Source organism: Oncorhynchus tshawytscha, linkage group LG15, assembly GCF_018296145.1.
Source record: "Oncorhynchus tshawytscha isolate Ot180627B linkage group LG15, Otsh_v2.0, whole genome shotgun sequence".
NCBI classification, from domain to species: domain Eukaryota; kingdom Metazoa; phylum Chordata; class Actinopteri; order Salmoniformes; family Salmonidae; genus Oncorhynchus; species Oncorhynchus tshawytscha.
In genome coordinates, this window is record NC_056443.1 from 478,111 (window position 1) to 500,704 (window position 22,594).

The following is a 22,594-nucleotide window of genomic DNA, read 5'->3' on the forward strand; positions in this document are numbered from 1 at the left end:
GACATTGTAGCCAGGCACAATCAAAGCAGCATATGGAGCATATGGGTTTGTATAGAGCCATGTCTCTGACAGGCAGAGGAAGTCATGGTTGGAGTCTGTGAGTAGATGTTGAATTTGATCACTTTTGGAATGACACTAGGAATGTTCAAGTGCCCTCCCTAGTAGTCCCTTGGGCTTAGCTCGTGGGTCCCAGATGACTCGAGACACATTAAAAAAAGTTAAATGTTCTGTGTTTTCTGACGGCTGGGTTTAGGCCATTTTGTTCGGTAGCGTAATTAACAATCCCTCCCGCCTACACTGGATGAGGGGAGCTAATTAAAGCAGCTTGCGTACCAGAAGCAGAGTCAAGGATCGCATATAGCGACTTGGGTATGTTTGAAGAGTCCAAATCTATCCTGGAGCCGGGTGAGTCGAGAGAAACCATGGGACCATGCCAGTGACGATCAGTGGACGAGGCCATCCACTGCTTTCCACTCCGGTGAGTATCGCTGGCTCTGTGATGTTAGGCCCAGGGTTGAGGCTGGCTCGGTGATGTTAGGCCCAGGGTTGAGGCTGGCTCGGTGATGTTAGGCCCAGGGTTGAGGCTGGCTCGGTGATGTTAGGCCCAGGGTTGAGGCTGGCTCGGTGATGTTAGGCCCAGGGTTGAGGCTGGCTCGGTGATGTTAGGCCCAGGGTTGAGGCTGGCTCGGTGATGTTAGGCCCAGATTGAGTTGCACATCCCCGGAGAGCAGGAGGGTAGTGAACAGGTAGTTAACAGTTTCCGATAAATGTTGGACTTGTTTGTTACGCCTAAGTGGTTCAGTGCAATAGGGAGCGAGGTAGACTTGGCCATTATTCAGAACATTATGGTACGCTGTGTACTGTCCTCTCCCGTGGAACGGTGAACCAATGTGTTTGGTGTTGATATTCTCTGGCAGTAGATTTGTGTCATCCCAGCAAGGACGCACTGAGATTATCAGTAGAGCAGCTACATAACTTACAATCATGGCAAAGTACTGGAGATAAAACACATAGCTGTGCTTTAACTCTTTGCATGAGTTACTTGGCTGGGGTCAGATTACACCTGATGTTTTAGATCAAATAACTGCATTCGAATGAGAAGTGGCACCTGCCGCACCACCCTGTCTTCCGTCCTCCATTATCCTGTTATGGTTAGGAGATGTCATCGGGTGGAGATGGTACATCACCCTCCCAAGCTACTCTACTGTCAGGTGAGAGTGTGAGAGTGTGTCAGGCTGAAGAGCAGGTGAATGCAGACAGGAGGCAGTCTGTATGAACTGCTGAACTCTCTCCTTTCATATCCTGAAATGAGTCAGGAACTCCCTGTAGAACTCACTAACTCCAACAGCTTTGGAAGTGCCGACGGCTGGTCCTCCCCCTTAGTGTGTGTGTGTGTCAGGCTATCACACACACACTCAGACACACATACATACACACACCTCCTCCGCCGGTCATTGCCTCAGAGCCTTAAACCATGTGGTGTGTGTGGCAGGGTGATGGAGAATATGCCTTCCCCTCGTCTCTCCCCTCCTGTCTCCGCTCTCTCTCAAGCCTTCTCCCCTCAGGCATGCTGGCATGGGAGGCCATCTTTAGGGAGAGCCCTGGCACTAACCCCCTACTCTGTCGGGCTAGAGTGGCACTCTGCCACCCCTGGCACACCCCCACCCGCACACTGAGCACTCACTCGTTCCTCCCATCCCTTTTAATGTCTCTCTCTCTCACTCCCTCTTTCCATTTGCTCTCCATCCATCTCTCTCCCTCCCTCTCTCTCCATCCATCTCTCCTATGCTCACCTTCTCTCTGCCTCTCCTTCCATCTTCCCGTCTCTCGCTCGACCTCCCCTTCTCCATTTTCCTTCTCATCCATCTCCCTCTTCTCCTAGTCCTGTCTTTTCTTCCATCCCTCTCTCTCCTCCTAGTCCTGTCTCTTCTTCCATCCCTCTCTCTCCTCCTAGTCCTGTCTCTTCTTCCATCCCTCTCTCTTCTCCTAGTCCTGTCTCTTCTTCCATCCCTCTCTCTCCTCCTAGTCCTGTCTCTTCTTCCATCCCTCTCTCTCCTCCTAGTCCTGTCTCTTCTTCCATCCCTCCTTCTTCTTCTAGTCCTGTCTCTTCTTCCATCCCTCTCTCTTCTCCTAGTCCTGTCTCTTCTTCCATCCCTCTCTCTTCTCCTCATCATGTTTTTCCTTCCATTCCTGTCTTGCTCTTCATCCTGTCTATCTCACCTAGCCCAAAGAGAGGTTGCGCACAGCAATATGGGAAGGCAAGGTGCTAGCATCCAGAATTTGCATGAATTTGCATGTCTTTGAGAGCGCCGCCATGATGAATTATAATCCACAGGAATTAAAGTGAACGGCGGTGGATCAGACCTTTCATTCTAAATGAGATGTGATTTAAAACGCTGTTAATGCTGATTATTTCCGCTCTGCCTTAACCCAACCCTGGCCTCTCCTCTCTCTCAGCCCCCCTCACACATTCTGCTTCATGCCTCCCTTTGATAACATTATTCCATGGGGGGGGGGTGTATGTGTTGAGGTGGGCAAAGTGTGTGTTACGGGGGAATCAATTCAACGGCTCAGACAAGAGACGTACTGTATGTGGCGGGGACCTTAGACAATCACGTATTATAGATACTGGCGGCTCGAGCTGCCAAGCTGTGTACATGGGAAAACCAGCTGGCTGGAGTGTTTATGGACATATTCATTCTATCCATATCCCAGTCCATTGTCCCCACTTGCTTCAAGATGTCCACCATTGTTCCTGTGCCCAAGAAAGTGAAGGTAACTCAACTAAATGACTATCGCCCCATAGCACTCACCTCTGTCATCATGAAGTGCTTTGAGAGGCTAGTTAAGGTTCATGTCACCCTAGACCCACTACAATTCACATATTACCCCAATGTAAGAATGTAAAATTCTGTTCATTGAATACAGCTCAGCCTTCAACACCATAGTGCCCTCCAAGCTCATGACTAAGCTCAGGGCCCTGGTTCTGAACTCCTCCATGTTGAACTGGGTCCTGGACTTCCTTATGGGCTGACCCCAAGTGGTGAAGTTAGGCAACAACACCTCTCACATTGATCCTCAACCCAGGGGTCCCACAGGGGTTCATGCTCAGCCCCCTCCTGTACTCCCTGATCACCCAGGACTGCGTGGCCACGCACGTCTCCAACTCAATCATCAGCCTAGAGGGAGGAGGTGAGAGCCCTAGCGGAGTGGTGCCAGGAAATAACCTCGACCCTCAACGTCAACAAAACGAAGGAGTTGATCGTGGACTACAGAAGAGAGCAGAGAGTTGTGCAAATGGAATAGACCACAGGTGGAAATTATAGGCAATTAGCAAGACACCCCCAATAAAGGAGTGGTTCTGCAGGTGGTGACCACAGACCACTTCTCAGTTCCTATGCTTCGGTCACTTTTGAATGCTGGCGGTGCTTTCACTCTAGTGGTAGCATGAGACGGAGTCTACAACCCACACAAGTGGCTCAGGTAGTGCAGCTCCTCCAGGATGGCACATCAATGCGAGCTGTGGCAAGAAGGTTTGCGGTGTCTGTCAGCGTAGCATCCAGAGCATGGAGGCGCTACCAGGAGACAGGCCAGTACATCGGGAGATGTGGAGGAGGCCGTAGGAGGGCAACAACCCAGCAGTAGGACCGCTACCTCCGCCTTTGTGCAAGGAGGAGCAGGAGGAGCACTGCCAGAGCCCTGCAAAATGACCTCCAGCAGGCCACAAATGTGCATGTGTCTGCTCAAACGGTCAGAAACAGACTCCATGAGGGTGGTATGAGGGCCCGACGTCCACAGGTGGGGGTTGTGCTTACAGCCCAACACCGTGCAGGACATTTGGCATTTGCCAGAGAACACCAAGATTGGCAAATTCGCCACTGGCGCCCTGTGCTCTTCACAGATGAAAGCAGGTTCACACTGAGCATGTGACAGAGTCTGGAGACGCCGTGAAGAACGTTCTGCTGCCTGCAACATCCTCCGGCATGACTGGTTTGGCGGTGGGTCAGTCATGGTGTGGGGTGGCATTTCTTTGGGGGGGGCCGCACAGCCCTCCATGTGCTCGCCAGATGTAGCCTGACTGCCATTACATACCGAGATGAGATCCTCAGACCCCTTGTGAGACCATATGCTGGTGCGGTTGGCCCTGGGTTCCTCCTAATGCAAGACAATGCTAGACCTCATGTGGCTGGAGTGTGTCAGCAGTTCCTGCAATAGGAAGGCATTGATGCTATGGACTGGCCCGCCCATTCCCCAGACCTGAATCCAATTGAACACATCTGGGACATCATGTCTCGCTCCATCCACCAACGCCACGTTGCACCACAGACTGTCCAGGAGTTGGCGGATGCTTTAGTCCAGGTCTGGGAGGAGATCCCTCAGGAGACCATCCGCCACCTCATCAGGAGCATGCCCAGGCGTTGTAGGGAGGTCATACAGGCACGTGGAGACCACACACACTACTGAGCCTCATTTTGACTTGTTTTAAGGGCATTACATCAAAGGTGGATCAGCCTGTAGTGTGGTTTTCCACTTTAATTTTGAGTGTGACTCCAAATCCAGACCTCCATGGGTTGATAAATTTGATTTCCATTGATAATTTTTGTGTGATTTTGTTGTCAGCACATTCAAATATGCAAAGAAAAAAGTATTTAATAAGAATATTTCATTCATTCAGATCTAGGATGTGTTATTTTAGTGTTCCCTTTATTTTTTTGAGCAGTGTGTATATATAAATATATATATATACACACCTGCGATAACATCTGCAAATCTCTGTACACGACCAATACTCTTTTTGATTTGAGTAGACCCATCCCTTTAACTACCAGGCCCGTCCCCATAACTACCAGACCCGTCCCCATAACTACCAGACCCGTCCCCATAACTACCAGATCGGTCCCCATAACTGCCACTCTACATCTGCTGTCTGTCTGCCAGATGGCATTGGATAACACCACAATCAATGGGCCCTTTTCCTCCTCACACTTTTGCACAGTGAACACTTTTTATCTTATTGCACTGGATTGGGACCCAATCTCTCTCTCTCTCTCTCTTTTACTGTCTGCATGTCCCTCTGTCGCGCGCTCTCTCTTACTCTCCCTTTGTCTCATTTTCTGTATGTCTTTCTCTCGTTCTCTCTCACACACATACAGTTGAAGTCGGAAGTTTACATACACTTAGTTTGGAGTCATTAAAACTTGTTTTTCAACAACTCCACAAATTTCTTGTTAAAAAAATATAGTTTTGGCAAGTCGGTTAGGACATCTACTTTGTGCATGAGACAAGTCATTTTTCCAACAATTGTTTACATACAGATTATTTCACTGTATCACAATTCCAATGGGTCAGATGTTTACATAGACTAAGTTGACTGTGCCTTTTAACAGCTTGGAAAAGTCCAGAAAATGATGTCATGGCTTTAGAAGCTTCTGATAGGCTAATTGACATCATTTGAGTCAATTGGAGTTGCACCTGTGGATGTATTTCAAGGCTTACCTTCAAACTCAGTGCATGGGAAAATCAAAAGAAATCAGACAAGACCTCAGAAAAAAAATTGTAGACCACAAATCTGGTTCATCCTTGGGAGCAATTTCCAAACGCCTGAAGGTACCATGTTCATCTGTACAAACAATAGTACGCAAGTATAAACATGGGACCACTCAGGCGTCATACCGCACAGGAAGGAGACGCGTTCTGTCTCCTAGAGATGAACATAATGTGGTGCGAAAAGTGCAAATCAATCCGAGAGCAACAACAAAGGACCTTGTGAAGATGCTGAAGAAAACCGGTACAAAAGTATCTATATCCACAGTAAAACGAGACCTATATCTACATAACCTGAAAGGCTGCTCAGCAAGGAAGAAGCCACTTCTCCAAAACCGCCATATAAAAGCCAGACTACAGTTTGCAACTGCACATGGGGACAAAGATCATACTTTTTGGAGAAATGTCCTCTGTTCTGATGAAACAAAAATAGAACTGTTTGGCCACAATGACCATCGTTATGTTTGGAGGAAAAAGGAGGATGCTTGCAAGCCGAAGAACACCATCCCAACTTTGAAGCACAGGGTGGTGGCATCATGTTGTGGGGGTGCTTTGCTGCAGGAGGGACTGGTGCACTTCACAAAATAGATGGCATCATGAGGGAGAAAAATTATATATTGAAGCAACATCTCATGACATCAGTCAGGAAATTAAAGCTTGGTTGCAAATGGGTCTTCCAAATGGACAATGATCCCAAGCATACTTCCAATTTTGTGGCAAAATGGCTTAAGGACAACAAAGTCAAGGTATTGGAGTGGCCATCACAAAGCCCTGACCTCAATCTCATAGAAAATTTGTGGGCAGAACTGAAAAAGCGTGTGCGAGCATGGAGGCCTACAAACCTGACTCAGTTACACCAGCTCTGTCAGGAGGAATGGGCCAAAATTCACCCAACTTATTGTGGAAGGCTACCCAAAACATTTGACCCAAGTTAAACAATTGAATGGCAATGCTACTAAATACAAATTGAGTATGTAAACTTCTGACCCACTGGAAATGTGATGAAAGAAATAAAAGCTGAAAGAAATAATTCTCTCTACTGTTATTCTGACATTTCACATTCTTCAAATAAAGTGGTGATCCTAACTGACCTAAGACCAGGATTAAATGTCAGGAATTCTGGAAAAACTGAGTTTAAATGTATTTGGCTACGGTGTATGTAAACTTCTGACTTCAACTGTACATTCACCATCTTTCATCGAGAGAATATTCTCTTGTCAGGTACATTCACAGCATACTGTCACCACACACACAGACCTATCTGACACAAAAGCGATTCATTCCATGACTTGAAGTTGAAGTCTATTAAAAATCATTAAGTTCCAGTACGGTCGTACAGCCACCATCTTGGTGCTCGATCACCACAGTAAAAGTAGGCCAACCAAAGGCGACGACATCCGATGACTGACTGACTCCCAACCCGTCTCGCACAATCAGGCTGCGCTAAGCGAACGCTGTCATCGAGCGAAAAAGTTCATTAGCTCTACAAGCTAATCATCTCCCCTTTTGCTAATTAACAATCAATTACAAAACACAGAAGCCTCTTGCTAATTATCAATCACCAACGTAGCATGAACCTCGTATATTATCCCTAGTCCTTTACAATACAACATTTGTTCTGAAAGTTTTTGGGCCTCAGATGAAACAGCCCGCGTTACAGTTAGTTTCAAACGTTAACTCTCCTATCTTTTTGTTTTGAACCTTTATTTAACTAGGCAAGTCAGTTAAGAACAACTTCTTATTTACAATGACAGCCAAGGAACAGTGGGTTAACTGCCTAAAATGTTATTTTTGGTCCACCAGCCACTGTGGCAGGTAGGTAGAAAAATTGGTCAGCCAAAATATTTTTGCGCCATCATTACCTAAAACAAATGATGATCACCATGCTTAATGTTTCTAAAAAACCAAACATTTAATAGTAAGAAATAATGTGAGATATAGCTCAATTTCATTTTTTGTGACCCGAGAACATCAGATGAGACAAAATGTTCAGGCTGGGAGGTTACTGTGGTAACCATGCCACTGGAGTCCTGTCACGGGTCTGTGTGTGAGAGATTTGGGTTCTCTTTGCATCAGTTGAAGCAGCAGACTTAAACTTCCATTTAGAAACACCCGACCTTGTGAACTAAACAATGTAAATAGCCAAGAAACACGAGGACAAAGTCTCGCTTTGTTGACTTTCGAGTAAATTTGACCAACTTTTATGCCTGTGCACAGCGCCCCCAGAAATGAATCCGCACAGTGCACAAATCTCTCCTGCCAGGCAGTTTTGCTTCATGAGGTGGGATATAGATTCATATTTATTTGTGCGATTAGCAGCTATGAAACAAAACGGCAGAAATACTTTGAAAACAGCTACTGCAGCATTTTCCTCGCACGTGCTCATTCTTGACTTTTTCACTATATTTATATTCGTAAATGCAATGTAGAGCCCTGCAAATTGACCTCCCACTTACGTTACCAACCATTACCTAAATCTACCCGCATTTGGCGGATGTTAATGTTATGCCCTGGACATAAGTTAATACACAACACTCACCTAGCGCTTTGAGCTAGGATTGTTGTTTTGACTTTGGTGTTAGCTCCAGTGTGCGTTTGTGTGTTAGCTCCAGTGTTAGCGTCGCTAGCTCCAGAGTTTGTGTTTGTGCTGATGCAGGCATGTGAGTGTGGAGTGTTTTGGGAGGGAGGGAGAGAGCAGAAGGCAGCCTGTGGGAGAGCAGCTGTGATGTGGATGGAGCCGGAGAGTTTAGAAGGACGTACGCTGCTGCTTGAAGCCCAAGCTGAAGAGGGATATGAGAGCTGGGGATCAGACCAACACTTGCTTTTAATTGCTGTGCTGTTCTGCAGATGAGAGGCCCCATGGGATCTGTAGTTTATTTCCCAACAGATGATTTTTATTTTGGCAGTGTAGGTCAATTGCACTACTGTGAAGGGATGGATGTGCTGCCTCATGGGAAATGTAGTGTTTTGGGGAGTTGCAGTGTACATTTTATTATGAGAGGACGGATGATGTGCTTTGTGGGTAGTGTAGTTTCTTTGTTGGCATTAAATGGGGCGGCAGGTAGCCTAGTGGTTAGAGCGTTGGACGAGCAACCGAAAGGTTGTTAGATCGAATCCCCTAGCTGACAAGGTACAAATCTGTCGTTCTGCCCCTGAACAACGCAATTAACCCACTGTTCCAAGGCCATCATTGAAAATAAGAATTTGTTCTTAACTGACTTGCCTAGTTCAATTTTAAAATATATATTTTTTTTTAAATATATATATATATATATATATATATGGGTTACAGTGTAATTATTCTGTGGTGAAAATGCCTTGTGCAAGTGAAGTTAAATTTTGGTGTAACTGTGCAGAGAGGAACAAATGAGGTGCTTTGGGGATGTGTAGTTTTTTCTATTGTGCTGAAGGCAGACATGATGCCCCATGGGAAATGCAGTTTCTTCTATTACAGGGTAATTGTGTGGTGGGGCATTGCTGTGATGCCTCATGGGAAATGTAGTTTCTTCTATCAGTGTAATTGAACAGTGGGGTAGAGATGAGATGCCACATGGGAATTGTAGGTTTGTCTGTTAATACAGTCGTCTGCCCTTATCTGTGAACAGCAGAGATAAATTGAGTACTCAATAGCAGCACGGACTCTGGGGGCCTCCGAGGCCCTACAGACACACAGAGAGACACAACCAATCACTCACCTATCATAGGCAGTAAAGATAGACAGTTCTGAGACATACAGGATAACTCTTTTGTCGTGGTGTACTCAATGGCCTTTTGCAGTACTTTCAACCAACTTTGTCTGGTTGACAGCTTGCCATCGACCCCCTCACCCTAAACCCCCATGGGTCCCTGTCATGTCCCATCACCCCCCCCATGTGCAAAAGCATGCCCCTTCCTCCTGACTGTTCGATACCTCATTAACCAGTAAGAGTTCGTGTTGAACGCGTAATGGACACTTTCCTATCGACCCTACCTCTCATACCCACACACACACACCGCCAGCAGCAGTGCTCTGGGGGCCTTGTGACATGTCCAGGGTGACAGTGACACGCGCCACTAGCCAATCTCTATTTCCCCTGACCCGACCACACACACACACACTCCTGCCTCCCCCACACCCTGGGGTCAGGAGAGGAGGGAGAGACAGAGGGGGGAAGTGAGGGTTGGGGTTGGAGAGTGGGTGTAGGTCATTTAAACTTCTGTCACTTCACAGTGGGTGATCTCATGGGGAGAGACAATAAAAGAGAGAAATAGAAACAAACTAGGTCTGCCCTAGTTTTCTGCCAACTCATCTTTAGCCAACTCATCTTTAGCTATGTCTATAGGGTTCCCTTTTTTTAATACTTTCTTTTGTTGTATCATAATCATTTAGGCTGGTTTATATGGTCAACATTTTCTTTCAGTGGAAAATTACTTACAAGAGACATGATTACATTGGTCTGTCTGTGTATTTTACCATCAAATGCACTTGTGTAGGTCAAATCTCAAAGTTCTCAGCCTGTGTGTTTCTACCTGGTGTGTGTGTGTGTGGAGATGAAGTAGGCCCACATACCTTTTTAAAAACCTTGTTCACAATGTTTCTATCCAAGAGTAGGGCTGTGGTCATGACATTTTGTCAGCCAGTGATTGTCAAGCTAATAACTGCCGGTCTCACGGTAATTGACCGTTAATTAACATAAACATGTTTAACATCTCCTGGCTTCCACACACAGCCTCCAAGCCACTGATGGAGACCTTTGGAACATCTACATTTTTAAAAGTCTAATAAATCCATGTAATATAGCCTACACCATCAAAAATAAATATATTTGTTTTAGACAGGTCTAAAGAAACACAATATGAAGAAAATGTAGACTATTTCAGATGAACACAATAGCATACTCTGAGCTGTCCTTATGTTAGGCCTGATCTGGCTATCCTGTAGTTAATTTACATGCCAGCCAGGTAGGCTATACTCGTGTAGTAAAGCGAAGCAATGTGCTTAATATTAGGAAAGCTGAGATATAAATATAGTAGGCCTAGCCTATAGAACGCGGATGGGATCCTCCTCTTTTTAATAGAGGCCATCACTCTATTTTCTCACACAATTGTATAGCCTAAAGAAATGTTGCAACATGAGCTCATGGACTCTCATGAAGTGTTTGAATTAGATTTTTGATAACATTTGCATTGATGTCATAGTGATTAGAGGAACATTAGAGTGCTGAGTACCAGGCAGTTAGCAATTTTTGTAGGCTACTAATAACCATCAGCAGGATCAGAGCTTGGAGAAGCCTAGTGACCGTGACTAAGCAGTCACGTGGAATTTGACTGCGATCATGACTCGTGACGGTAATACGGTCACCGTAACAGTCCTATACCAGTGTATATGTGTGTGTGTGTGTATAGCCTATATAACGTGGTGCGTTGTGTGCCTGTACTCACGGATGCCAGGTCCTCTGATGGGGCGCTCCCCTGTCGTTGGTCCTCCTTAACTCGTCGAACCATCGTTTGCGGGGTGCTGTCATGCCACGTTGTCCCCCTCGCTGCCTGAAAGCCCCCGACAGACCACACTGCTGGAGCTACCACCATGTACCGGGGCCTGTCCCAGCATGCCTCACAGGGACTTCAGTGAGGGACACACACACACGCGCATGCAGAGACGCAGTCACACAAACACACACACAGGCAGACATACCCTACTCACGCACACAGACATGCACAGATGGCACACACTCCCACACACAGCCTCCATGGAGCAGTCTGTGACGAAGACTGCTGTGATTAAAAGAGGGCCTTTTCAAATCAAATCCATGTTACCAGGATGTCTGGAGAGACATGGGGAGAACACTGAGTCTCCTCTCGCCATGCACTATTGGAAAGACAGACAGCCAGTACACCTCCCAGTCTCTCTGTGAGGGATATCACTTAAAGATGAACTATGCAGAAATAGCTCCACCATTTCCTGGTTGCTCAAATTCTAATAGTTTGCCTAATTTCAGTTTATGTTACAAAACAAGCAAGTCTAGTGTAGAGAATCATTGTACCATCTAAACCCTTGAAATGTTTTTTCCATAACCAAAAATATTGTATTTTTAGCAGTTTGAAGCTGGTGTACAAAACTGAAAGTAAAAGACTCAAAAACTAAACTTAAGAATGGGAAGCATAGAAATAGCGCACATAGAACTGATTGACCTCTTCTTAGACCTGCTTTCAATGAGAATGACAGATCTATAACTCCATTTCTATGCGAATTTGGTCATGTCGCCCAAAAAGTTACATTTTGCAGCTTTAAGACTAACACCCAGGACTGCAGAGTCAGACAAGCCTGGAAAGAACTACGAAGTGAGGAGTCGTTGTTATTCACAAGTACAGAGGCAGACTGTTCAGAAGATAAATTGGATACCAGTTGTTAATCCATTGCTGACTATTCATAAGATGGAATACATCTTATGTCTCCCTTTTTGTGTTTTGGGGGAAAGTGAAAGAGAGAGAAAGAAAGAGGGATGTTTTTCAAGTCGGAGAAGGCATCGGGTGTATAATACGACTGATACTTAGTGTTGCTAACGAGCGTTATCTTTGTTGTACAAAATGAAGAACATTATTCCAGATTGACTATAATGGGGTTCTAAGGCATCACCTGCATTGAGTCAGACACTATGGTAATGAATGTACTCTCTGTACCAAAAACAGGATGCACATGATCTGTTCATCCTGAACCAGAAAGAATACCACTTCCCGGTCTGCCAGGTAGTGGCAGGTTGTTCACCAACACCATATTCCCACCACCTCCCAGTCTGCCAGGTAGTGGCAGGTTGTTCACCAATACCATATTCCCACCACCTCCCGGTCTGCCAGGTAGTGGCAGGTTGTTCACCAACACCATATTCCCACCACCTCCCGGTCTGCCAGGTAGTGGCAGGTTGTTCACCAACACCATATTCCCACCACCTCCTGGTCTGCCAGGTAGTGGCAGGTTGTTCACCAACACCATATTCCCACCACCTCCCAGTCTGCCAGGTAGTAGTAGGTTGTTCACCAAAACCATATTCCCACCACCTCCCAGTCTGCCAGGTAGTGGCAGGTTGTTCACCAACACCATATTCCCACCACCTCCCAGTCTGCCAGGTAGTGGCAGGTTGTTCAACACCAACCTGGTATAGTTGGGACCAGGGGCATCTGTCTGGCATATGGAGCTCTGTGGGGTCATACAGTACTATTATATCTTTCTCTCTCTCTCTCATTCTTCCTCCTCTCCCCCTACTATCATTCTGAAATACACAAAGCCTATCCCCCCTATGCTATTTAGTCATTTAGTTGAGATATTTGGTTCCGTATTCTTCTTGTAGCTGGTTTATTGGCTAGTGATTGTCCTCCAGTGTAGAGACCGTCTGGTGGCTGTGAAAAGGTCCTGAAAGGGCTTTTCTGGAACAGCATATGGGCCCATATTAGGAGGATGCTATGCACACACACTGGTTTCCTGCTCTCACATACTGTACTGAAGAGAACAGCAGGAGACGGTCTGTCAGGAAGGCACCCCTTAGTTAAAGGACAAAGAGCTTGGCTAGCTGTCTGGCAGATCCCTTTCATTCATATAGTAATGCCTCCATATAGTCCCCTGCTATTGGCCAGGACCAAAGTAATGCTTCCTTGTATTCCCCTGCTATTGGCCAGGACCAAATATGAGGTCATTATTGAGATGGGGTTACTCTAAGAGGTCTCCAAAGCAGACGGTAGGTGGGTCGGTGGTGGATGAAAGGAAATGACAAGATGATGGAATTCCATCCCGGGACTTTAACCTACATCAGTAGTCATGAAGGACACGGGGCACTAAAAGACTTTTAACGTGGCGTATCCGGACGCCTCCCAGCCACTCAAATGTCACCGCAGACCTCTGAAGTAAGACGTTAATGCTATGGACCAGGACCTCCGTATGGTCACTTCTGTTTGGGAATATGTGAACATCTGCTATCCCCTTTTCTAAATTCTCACTCTAAGTTAGCTTTGATTGATTGTTTATGCAGCGGTTGCAGTTTTTGACACCCCACACACACACAGTCTCTCACACACACACACACACACACACACACACAAAGCTGTACGATCCAGCTGTACTGAAGTATGTTTTTCTCCCTGACCCTCATGTGTTCTGGGTTGCTATCAAATGAACCAGTGTATACCAGCTAGCTAAGCAATTAAACCCGATGCAGAATCCACGCTCTGCAGTTTTCAACATCTGCCGTTCTCCAAATCTGTGTTCATTTCCTTGGCCGGGAGTCTCATCTGTTCTCCTGATCAGTCATGATGCATGATGGAACCCTCTGTGGTTAATATGGTACTGTATAGAGTAGACTGCCTCACCCCCCTCCCTCAGCCTTTGACTCACTCTCCTCTACTCTTCACCCTCTCACCCCTTCTCTCCTCCTTATCCGTCCCCTCTTCTCATCCCTCATTTTTCCTGTCCTCCTCCACCCCTTCCCCTCACTCTTATTCTCCCCCCTTCATTGCCTTCGACCCCTTTCTCTTCCCCACTCCTCTCCCAATTCTCCCCTATCACCCATTTTCTCCTCTTCAACCCACCCTCTATCTTGTGTATCCTCCCTCCCCACTTCTCCTCACCCACTTTTCCCCTGACTGACCCGAGACACACACTCCTAAAGCCTCCCCATCGATCACGCTGGCAGGAAGGAGCCAGAGCTGAGGCTGGGTTAGCTTGGGTTGGAGGAGAGAGAGGAGGGCTGGCCAGAACCATGTAGAGCTAAACCGCTCAGTCACAGTGCAGAGCACCCTCCTGGTTTGGAGCTGTTCAGCCTCTATACACACACACACGGACAGACAATACTCAGTCTCTCTTGACCGTAACCGGACATTTCATTTCTGTCTCTCTCATTTTAAGACTCTTCTCCACCCCCTCCCTCCATCTTTCTACCTCCCTCCCCCATCCCTCGGTCTCGTCATGCTGTGTCCTGTGACTCATCGTCAGGCTCAGTCAATGGGGCTAAATGGACACTCTGGCATAATAAGAGGTCAATATGCCCAGCGCTGCCTGTCTGCCGCTTCTCTCTCGCTCTCTCTCTCTCTGTCAGTATCGCACTGTCTCTCTCACTCTGCCTCTCTCTCTCACTTTCTCTCACTCACTCTGCTTCTGAGCCGAAGCATCACAAGTCAAATCCTGTCTATCCAAGCCAGCCTAATCTCCTACACTTACACAAAGACTAAGGAAGGGGGAGAAAAATCACTACAGTTATATTTGAGGATATATCATAGTATTGATAATATTATTTTTGTGCTAGTTGGCTGTACGTGCACACCATATCTCCAGTATTTTCCTTCATAGCTTGTTCTCCATCTTCTTTTTAAGTAGGAAGCCAATTTGTTTTCAGAACATTTACATGACTGATCAAACTTGTTTTCTCATGACTCTATCTTGTTCCTCTGCCTGAGACATATGGTGAGCAGTATGTTTGGAACAACAAATCACAGTATCGAATCGCAATCCATGTAGAATTGTGATCATTTTATTGAACCTTTATTTAACTAGGCAAGTCAGTTAAGAACAAATTCTTATTTACAATGACGGAACGATAGATTTTTACCTTGTCAGCTCGGGGATTCGATCCAACAACCTTTTACTGGCCCAACGCTCTAACCACTAGGCTTACCTGCCGCCCCTACATAATATATCAGCACCTAAGTATCGTGTTAATATCATCATTCCCAGCCCTAACAAAGACCCAGACATAGACGAGCACAATCTACTTCATTTACAGACCTCAATATCCTAGAGGATTCTGACTTTCTGACTCTATTCCCACCATTCACTGCTGTATCAGGGCCCTCGCCGACTAATCACCTGCCCTTGTGAGGCAGTACAATCACAATACAGGTCTGATTTCATCTCTAGCGTAGGCAGGTAGTGCGCCTCTCTTACCCTGCTAGCCTATCGCTGAAACGTGAATGCATTTTGATTGTAACTAAATGCTAAATAGGAAGGCTCTAAAAGCTAGCTCGCTGTATAGACGAGAGCCACTTGGCTTGATTGCTCGCTGTTGTTAGCTGTTAGCACGTGGGCTAGCGGTTAGCATCCGCGTTTACTATTGATCTGATGATGACCTACCGGTAGCTGTTTTTGTTGTTACCATGTGCAATGCAGTGCTACCAATGAAGCCTGTCGACATGTGTGTTATGAATGTATGGGTGGGAAGGTGTTTGTCTGTGCGTGTTGATAGTCTAAAGTGGCGTCCTCCACTTGTGTCCTTCTCATTCATCTGCACTGAGACTATTTTCAATGAAGGAAAGGAGACGAGTCGAGGAGGCTACATTAGAGAGTTGAGATGCACCCAATGTGTTTCTCTCAACGGAATTCAGTCTGGTTTAGTTGCAACACTAATGCATGTTCTCTCTCGCAGGTGACGGAGTATCTCAACGGTCAGGAGTCTGCCAAGACTGCCAGGGTAAGTTTCTCTCTCTACCTCTTTACATCTCTTGCTCCCTCTCTCTCTCTCTCTCTCTCGCTCACTCTACCTCTCTCTCTGTCTCTCCCTCTCTCTACCTCTCTCCCCCTTTCTCACTTTTCTGTCCCTGTTTCATACTAGCTCCCTCTCTCTCTCTCTCTCTCTACCTCTCTCTCTCTACCTCTCTCTCTATGTCTCTCCCTCTCTCCCCCTTTCTCACTTTTCTGTCCCTGTTTCATACTAGCTCCCTCTCTCTCTCTCTCTACCTCTCTCTCTACATCTCTACCTCTCTCCCTCTCTCACTTTTCTGTCCCTGTTTCATACTAGTTCCCTCTCTCTCTCTACCTCTCTCTCTACATCTCTACCTCTCTCCCTCTCACTTTTCTGTCCCTGTTTCATACTAGCTCCCTCTCTCTCTCTCTCTACCTCTCTCTCTACATCTCTACCTCTCTCCCTCTCTCACTTTTCTGTCCCTGTTTCATACTAGCTCCCTCTCTCTCTCTCTCTACCTCTCTCTCTACATCTCTACCTCTCTCCCTCTCTCACTTTTCTGTCCCTGTTTCATACTAGCTCCCTCTCTCTCTCTCGCTACCTCTCTCTCTACATCTCTACCTCTCTCCCTCTCTCTTTTCTGTCCCTGTTTCATACTAGCTCCCTCTTCTCTCTCTCTACATCTCTACCTCTCCCTCTCTCACTTTTCTGTCCCTGTTTCATACTAGCTCCCTCTCTCTCTCTCTACATCTCTACCTCTCTCCCTCTCTCACTTTTCTGTCCCTGTTTCATACTAGCTCCCTCTCTCTCTCTCGCTACCTCTCTCTACATCTCTACCTCTCCCCCTTTCTCACTTTTCTGTCCCTGTTTCATACTAGCTCGCTCTCTCTCTCTCTCTACCTCTCTCTCCCTCTCTCACCTTTCTGTCCCTGTTTCATACTAGCTCCCTCTCTCTCTCGCTACCTCTCTCTACATCTCTACCTCTCTCCCTCTCTCACTTTTCTGTCCCTGTTTCATACTAGCTCCCTCTCTCTCTCTCGCTACCTCTCTCTACATCTCTACCTCTCTCTCCTCTCTCACTTTTCTGTCCCTGTTTCATACTAGCTCCCTCTCTCTCTCTCTCTACCTCTCTCTCCCTCTCTACATCTGTCCCTGTTTCACCTCTCTCTCCGCTCTCTCTCTACATTCTGTCCCTCCCTCTCATACTTTTCTGTCCCTGTTTCATACTAGCTCCCTCCTCTCTCTCTACATCTCTACCTCTCTCCCTCTCTCACTTTTCTGTCCCTGTTTCATACTAGCTCCCTCTCTCTCTCTCGCTACCTCTCTCTCTACATCTCTACCTCTCCCCCTTTCTCACTTTTCTGTCCCTGTTTCATACTAGCTCCCTCTCTCTCTCTCTACCTCTCTCTCTACATCTCTACCTCTCTCCCTCTCTCACTTTTCTGTCCCTGTTTCATACTAGCTCTCTCTCTCTCTCTCTACATCTCTCTCTACATCTCTACCTCTCTCTCCCTCTCTCACTTTTCTGTCCCTGTTTCATACTAGCTCGCTCTCTCTCTCTCTCTACCTCTCTCTCCCTCTCTCACCTTTCTGTCCCTGTTTCATACTAGCTCCCTCTCTCTCTCGCTACCTCTCTCTCTACATCTCTACCTCTCTCCCTCTCTCACTTTTCTGTCCCTGTTTCATACTAGCTCGCTCAACACAATACAAATTCATCCTGGCTTTATTGGCATGACAGGTAAACCGGTGTTTCCAAAGCTGTAATTACAACTACTAGTAGAAGAAAGGAGCCCTCCTTCATTTCTCTGCTCCCTCTGTCTTTCTCTCCACCTGTCTGTTCCACATCTCATTGGCAGGCAGTGCTGTCCTAAATGGACGCTGGCCCACAGTCTGTGCAGGCCCACGCTGATGGAAAGAAAGCAAGAGAGGGAGAGGGATAGATGGCATCCACATGACACACAGGACTCTTGCCCACCTCCACACACCCCAGGGTCCGCCCCACCTCCACACACCCCAGGGTCCGCTTGCCCACCTCCACACACCCCAGGGTCCGCTTGCCCACCTCCACACCCCCAGGGTCCGCTTGCCCACCTCCACACACCCCAGGGTCCGCTTGCCCACCTCCACACACCCCACCTCCACACACCCCAGGGTCCGCTTGCCCACCTCCACACACCCCAGGGTCCGCTTGCCCACCTCCACACACCCCAGGGTCCGCTTGCCCACCTCCACACACCCCAGGGTCCGCTTGCCCACCTCCACACACCCCAGGGTCCGCTTGCCCACCTCCACACACCCCAGGGTCCGCTTGCCCACCTCCACACACCCCAGGGTCCGCTTGCCCACCTCCACACACCCCAGGGTCCGCTTGCCCACCTCCACACACCCCAGGGTCCGCTTGCCCACCTCCACACACCCCAGGGTCCGCTTGCCCACCTCCACACACCCCAGGGTCCGCTTGCCCACCTCCACACACCCCAGGGTCCGCTTGCCCACCTCCACACACCCCAGGGTCCGCTTGCCCACCTCCACACCCCCAGGGTCCGCTTGCCCACCTCCACACCCCCAGGGTCCGCTTGCCCACCTCCACACACCCCAGGGTCCGCTTGCCCACCTCCACACACCCCAGGGTCCGCTTGCCCACCTCCACACACCCCAGGGTCCGCTTGCCCACCTCCACACACCCCAGGGTCCGCTTGCCCACCTCCACACACCCCAGGGTCCGCTTGCCCACCTCCACACCCCACCGCTTGCCCACAGGGTCCGCTTGCCCACCTCCACACACCCCAGGGTCCGCTTGCCCACCTCCACACACCCCAGGGTCCGCTTGCCCACCTCCACACACCCCAGGGTCCGCTTGCCCACCTCCACACACCCCAGGGTCCGCTTGCCCACCTCCACACACCCCAGGGTCCGCTTGCCCACCTCCACACACCCCAGGGTCCGCTTGCCCACCTCCACACACCCCAGGGTCCTCTTGCCCACCTCCACACACCCCAGGGTCCCTTGCCCACCTCCACACACCCCAGGGTCCGCTTGCCCACCTCCACACACCCCTGGGTCCGCTTGCCCACCTCCACACACCCCGGGGTCCGCTTGCCCACCTCCACACACCACAGGGTCCGCTTGCCCACCTCCACACACCACAGGGTCCGCTTGCCCACCTCCACACCCCAGGGTCCGCTTGCCCACCTCCACACACCCCAGGGTCCGCTTGCCCACCTCCACACACCTCAGGGTCCGCTCGCCCACCTCCACACACCTCAGGGTCCACACACCTCAGGGTCTCGCCCACCTCCACACACCTCAGGGTCCGCTCGCCCATCTCCACACACCTCAGGGTCCGCTCCCCACCTCCACACACCTCAGGGTCCGCTTGCCCACCTCCACACACCCAGGGTCCGCTTGCCCACCTCCACACACCCCAGGGTCCGCTTGCCCACCTCCACACACCCCAGGGTCCGCTCGCCCACCTCCACACACCCAGGGTCCGCCACCTCCACACCTCAGGGTCCGCTTGCCCACCTCCACACACCTCAGGGTCCGCTCGCCCACCTCCACACACCTCAGGGTCCGCTCGCCCACCTCCACACACCTCAGGGTCCGCTTGCCCACCTCCACACACCTCAGGGTCCGCTCACAGCACAGCAACCAATCCAAACGCAGATGGTTCTACCTGTTTAGGTACACTAGCCAATCGTCTAGTCAGATGACAGAGCATATGCAAAAAGTATCAGCCCAGTTTCATTATCCTTGCACCGCTCAATCCTAATTCTCCTAGTTATACATTAACTGTTTACCGTATCTTGCCCAAGAGCATAGCCCAATGACCTTATATAGATTTGTTTTTCTAGTCTTGGGGTGCTTGTTTTACTTGCTTTATGGTAAGTAGGTGGCATCCATTTATCCTCCTTAAACACTGTGACCTTCAAGAAGGCACAGTTCTCTTCAGCAGCCAGTCACAAGACAAACGCTCTCACTGCTTTGACATATTGTCCAATCACGCAACGCCATGCTCAAACAATCGTCCAATCACAGGTAAAATTGGTGTAAATGAGATGTAGTTCTCCAAAAGGCCGGAACGAGTGACGAGGCATCGACGGAAGAGAAACAGGAAAGACAACATGGCAGCCGCTTCCTAACGACTAGTGCAAATTAGCATGGGCACTGATTGGCTGTGAATCGTCATGTTAACAGCTGATCACACACGCTGATGAGGAGAGGAGGGGGCCTTGGTTGGTGTCGTGAAACATCTCTCACACACACACACACACACACACAACTTGTTGCGTTCCCACCTAGAATGCCCCCTCACACACTACCACCGCCCTTCCCATTGCGCGTCAAACGGAACGTTTAGCAGGAAATTGCCTGGATGTTTGATGAGGGATGCAGAGCTCAGCGGAGTGAATTTAATGGAATAGAGGGAATAGACAGGGATGCGGCTGAAGCACCGGGGCCCTTCTGGAAAGGATTAAATGATGATGCTCCCCTCGTTCTCACTGGGGTGTGAGAGTACACTGATGTTCTCTCTATACTTCTTTACCTCTCTCTGTCTACCTTCCCCTGTCTCTACCTCTTCCTCTCTCTCTGTCTACCTTCCCCTGTCTCTACCTCTTCCTCTCTCTCTGTCTACCTTCCCCTGTCTCTACCTCTTCCTCTCTCTCTGTCTACCTTCCCCTGTCTCTACCTCTTCCTCTCTCTCTGTCTACCTTCCCTGTCTCTACCTCTTCCTCTCTCTCTGTCTACCTTCCCCTGTCTCTACCTTCTTCCTCTGTCTCTACCTTCCCCTGTCTCTACCTCTTCTCTCTGTCTACCTTCCCCTGTCTCTACCTCTTCCTCTCTCTGTCTACCTTCCCCTGTCTCTACCTTCCCCTGTCTCTACCTCTTCCTCTCTCTCTGTCTACCTTCCCCTGTCTCTACCTCTTCCTCTCTCTGTCTACCTTCCCCTGTCTCTACCTCTTCCTCTCTCTCTGTCTACCTTCCCCTGTCTCTACCTCTTCCTCTCTCTCTGTCTACCTTCCCCTGTCTCTACCTCTTCCTCTCTCTCTGTCTCGCTGCTGAGGCTCCCCATTTGAATTGAAGGTTAATGTGAGACGGTTGCTTGTCTGTTTTATTGTCAGCTATTCACTAAGTGCTCATGGTCTTTTCTGTCTCATGTTTTATCTCAGCTCAACATCTGGCGCTACGGAGACTTCCGTGACGACGACGCAGACGAGTTTGGCTACAAACTAAAAAAATGAAAAGCGCACGGCGCCATTCCAAAGACCAACGCGGAAAACGAGATGCACTCATTGGACGAGAAAAAGTGCCAGAAACCGATTCAACGAAAATAAAACAAAGTAATGGACAAGCATTGTCTCTCTCTTCCTTTTATTCCATGTTCATCCTCCTCCTCCTCTCTCCTGCTACTCTGCACATCCCTTCCTCCTCCTCCTCCCTCCGGACTCTGAAAGAGTACACTATAGCTATGAACTCATAAAAACAGTGACTGTCCAATCCTACCTCTTCTCCACCCTTCCTGAGCCACTACCAGTTATTCTTATCATGTCCCCCCCCACCCCCCACTGCAGAGCTCCGTTAATTGCCATGTCATCCTTTCAACCTCTTTCCTGATTAGTGATGTCATACGCCCACACTAATCATGCGCATCGCTACCTTACCCTATCCCTACCACAGCCAATCCCTCCTATCCGTTGTACAGGAAAGGGGCCTTGAGAAGAGGATCCATTCACTTTTATTATTAACAGCTTTTTGCAGAGAGAACCGCTTCCTTAATGAATGATGCTATGTTTTATGAAGTTAATTTTAAAAAGCTAGCTCGAGATCCACACCAACCGGACGAGCTTATTTCTGTCCTTGATGTATACCTATGTGATATGACATTTAATGACGTTTATGTTGGGAGTGTTTTATTCTCGTCTTCTTCTCTCTCTCGTGGCCAGAACACCTTGACAAACAGCATTTTCTCATCTTCCTCCTTCTGTAATGTTTACATATGATAGTGACATGATGTTCTCTCTCTCTCTCTCTCTCTCTGTCTCTGTCTCTGTATGCCGTAGCAGAAACAGTGTTTGAATTTGTTTCCTTATGACAGCCCTTGTCGTTGTATTAAAAAATTCTGCTGAATAAAAATGAGCAAATGATTAAAAAGAAGCATGTTGTTACTGGAATTAAATCACCAAACAGTCAAAGCTGCTAGATTTCACCAAGGATGTTTAATGTCCTTAGCCTTGTTTAAACCAGACCGGATGCTGCGCTCCCCATTGAATCATGCTGCTTTCAGTATGGTTTTACCAGGCTATGGTGTCCTAGTTCTACTCAAAGGACTTAAAAGTACCAGTGCTACTTTTGGTAGGTCACCTCTTCCATTTAAACGACTCTTACACACCTTGATCTCATTTGCATCTTAAATAAGCGTTGCTGTTGTTACCACAGAATGACACAGCACACGTGACTGTACTAGATATATTTAAACATAAGTGACGAGATAAGTGGCTGGTTAGTGTCACATTTATTAGCATCAGTTCAGACAGTACATAGGTTGAGCAACGACTCAAGTACAAGTTGACTACACAGCATTTTGAATGCAAAAATAAATGTACACCTTGGTTATGTAAATGTTGCCA

General features: G+C 48.1%; 1 protein-coding gene across 1 annotated transcript in view; it reads left to right on the forward strand.

Annotated features, from left to right (window-relative positions):
• snd1 (staphylococcal nuclease and tudor domain containing 1) overlaps window positions 1-22,121 on the forward strand; it is a gene marked incomplete at its 5' end in the record, with an annotated part of 285,561 nt that extends 263,440 nt beyond the window's left edge. Inside the window, 2 exon segments of the mRNA XM_042297858.1 lie at window positions 15,930-15,974; window positions 21,137-22,121. Coding sequence (XP_042153792.1) covers window positions 15,930-15,974; window positions 21,137-21,208 — 117 coding nt within the window.
• Window positions 22,122-22,594: the final 473 nt, after the last annotated feature.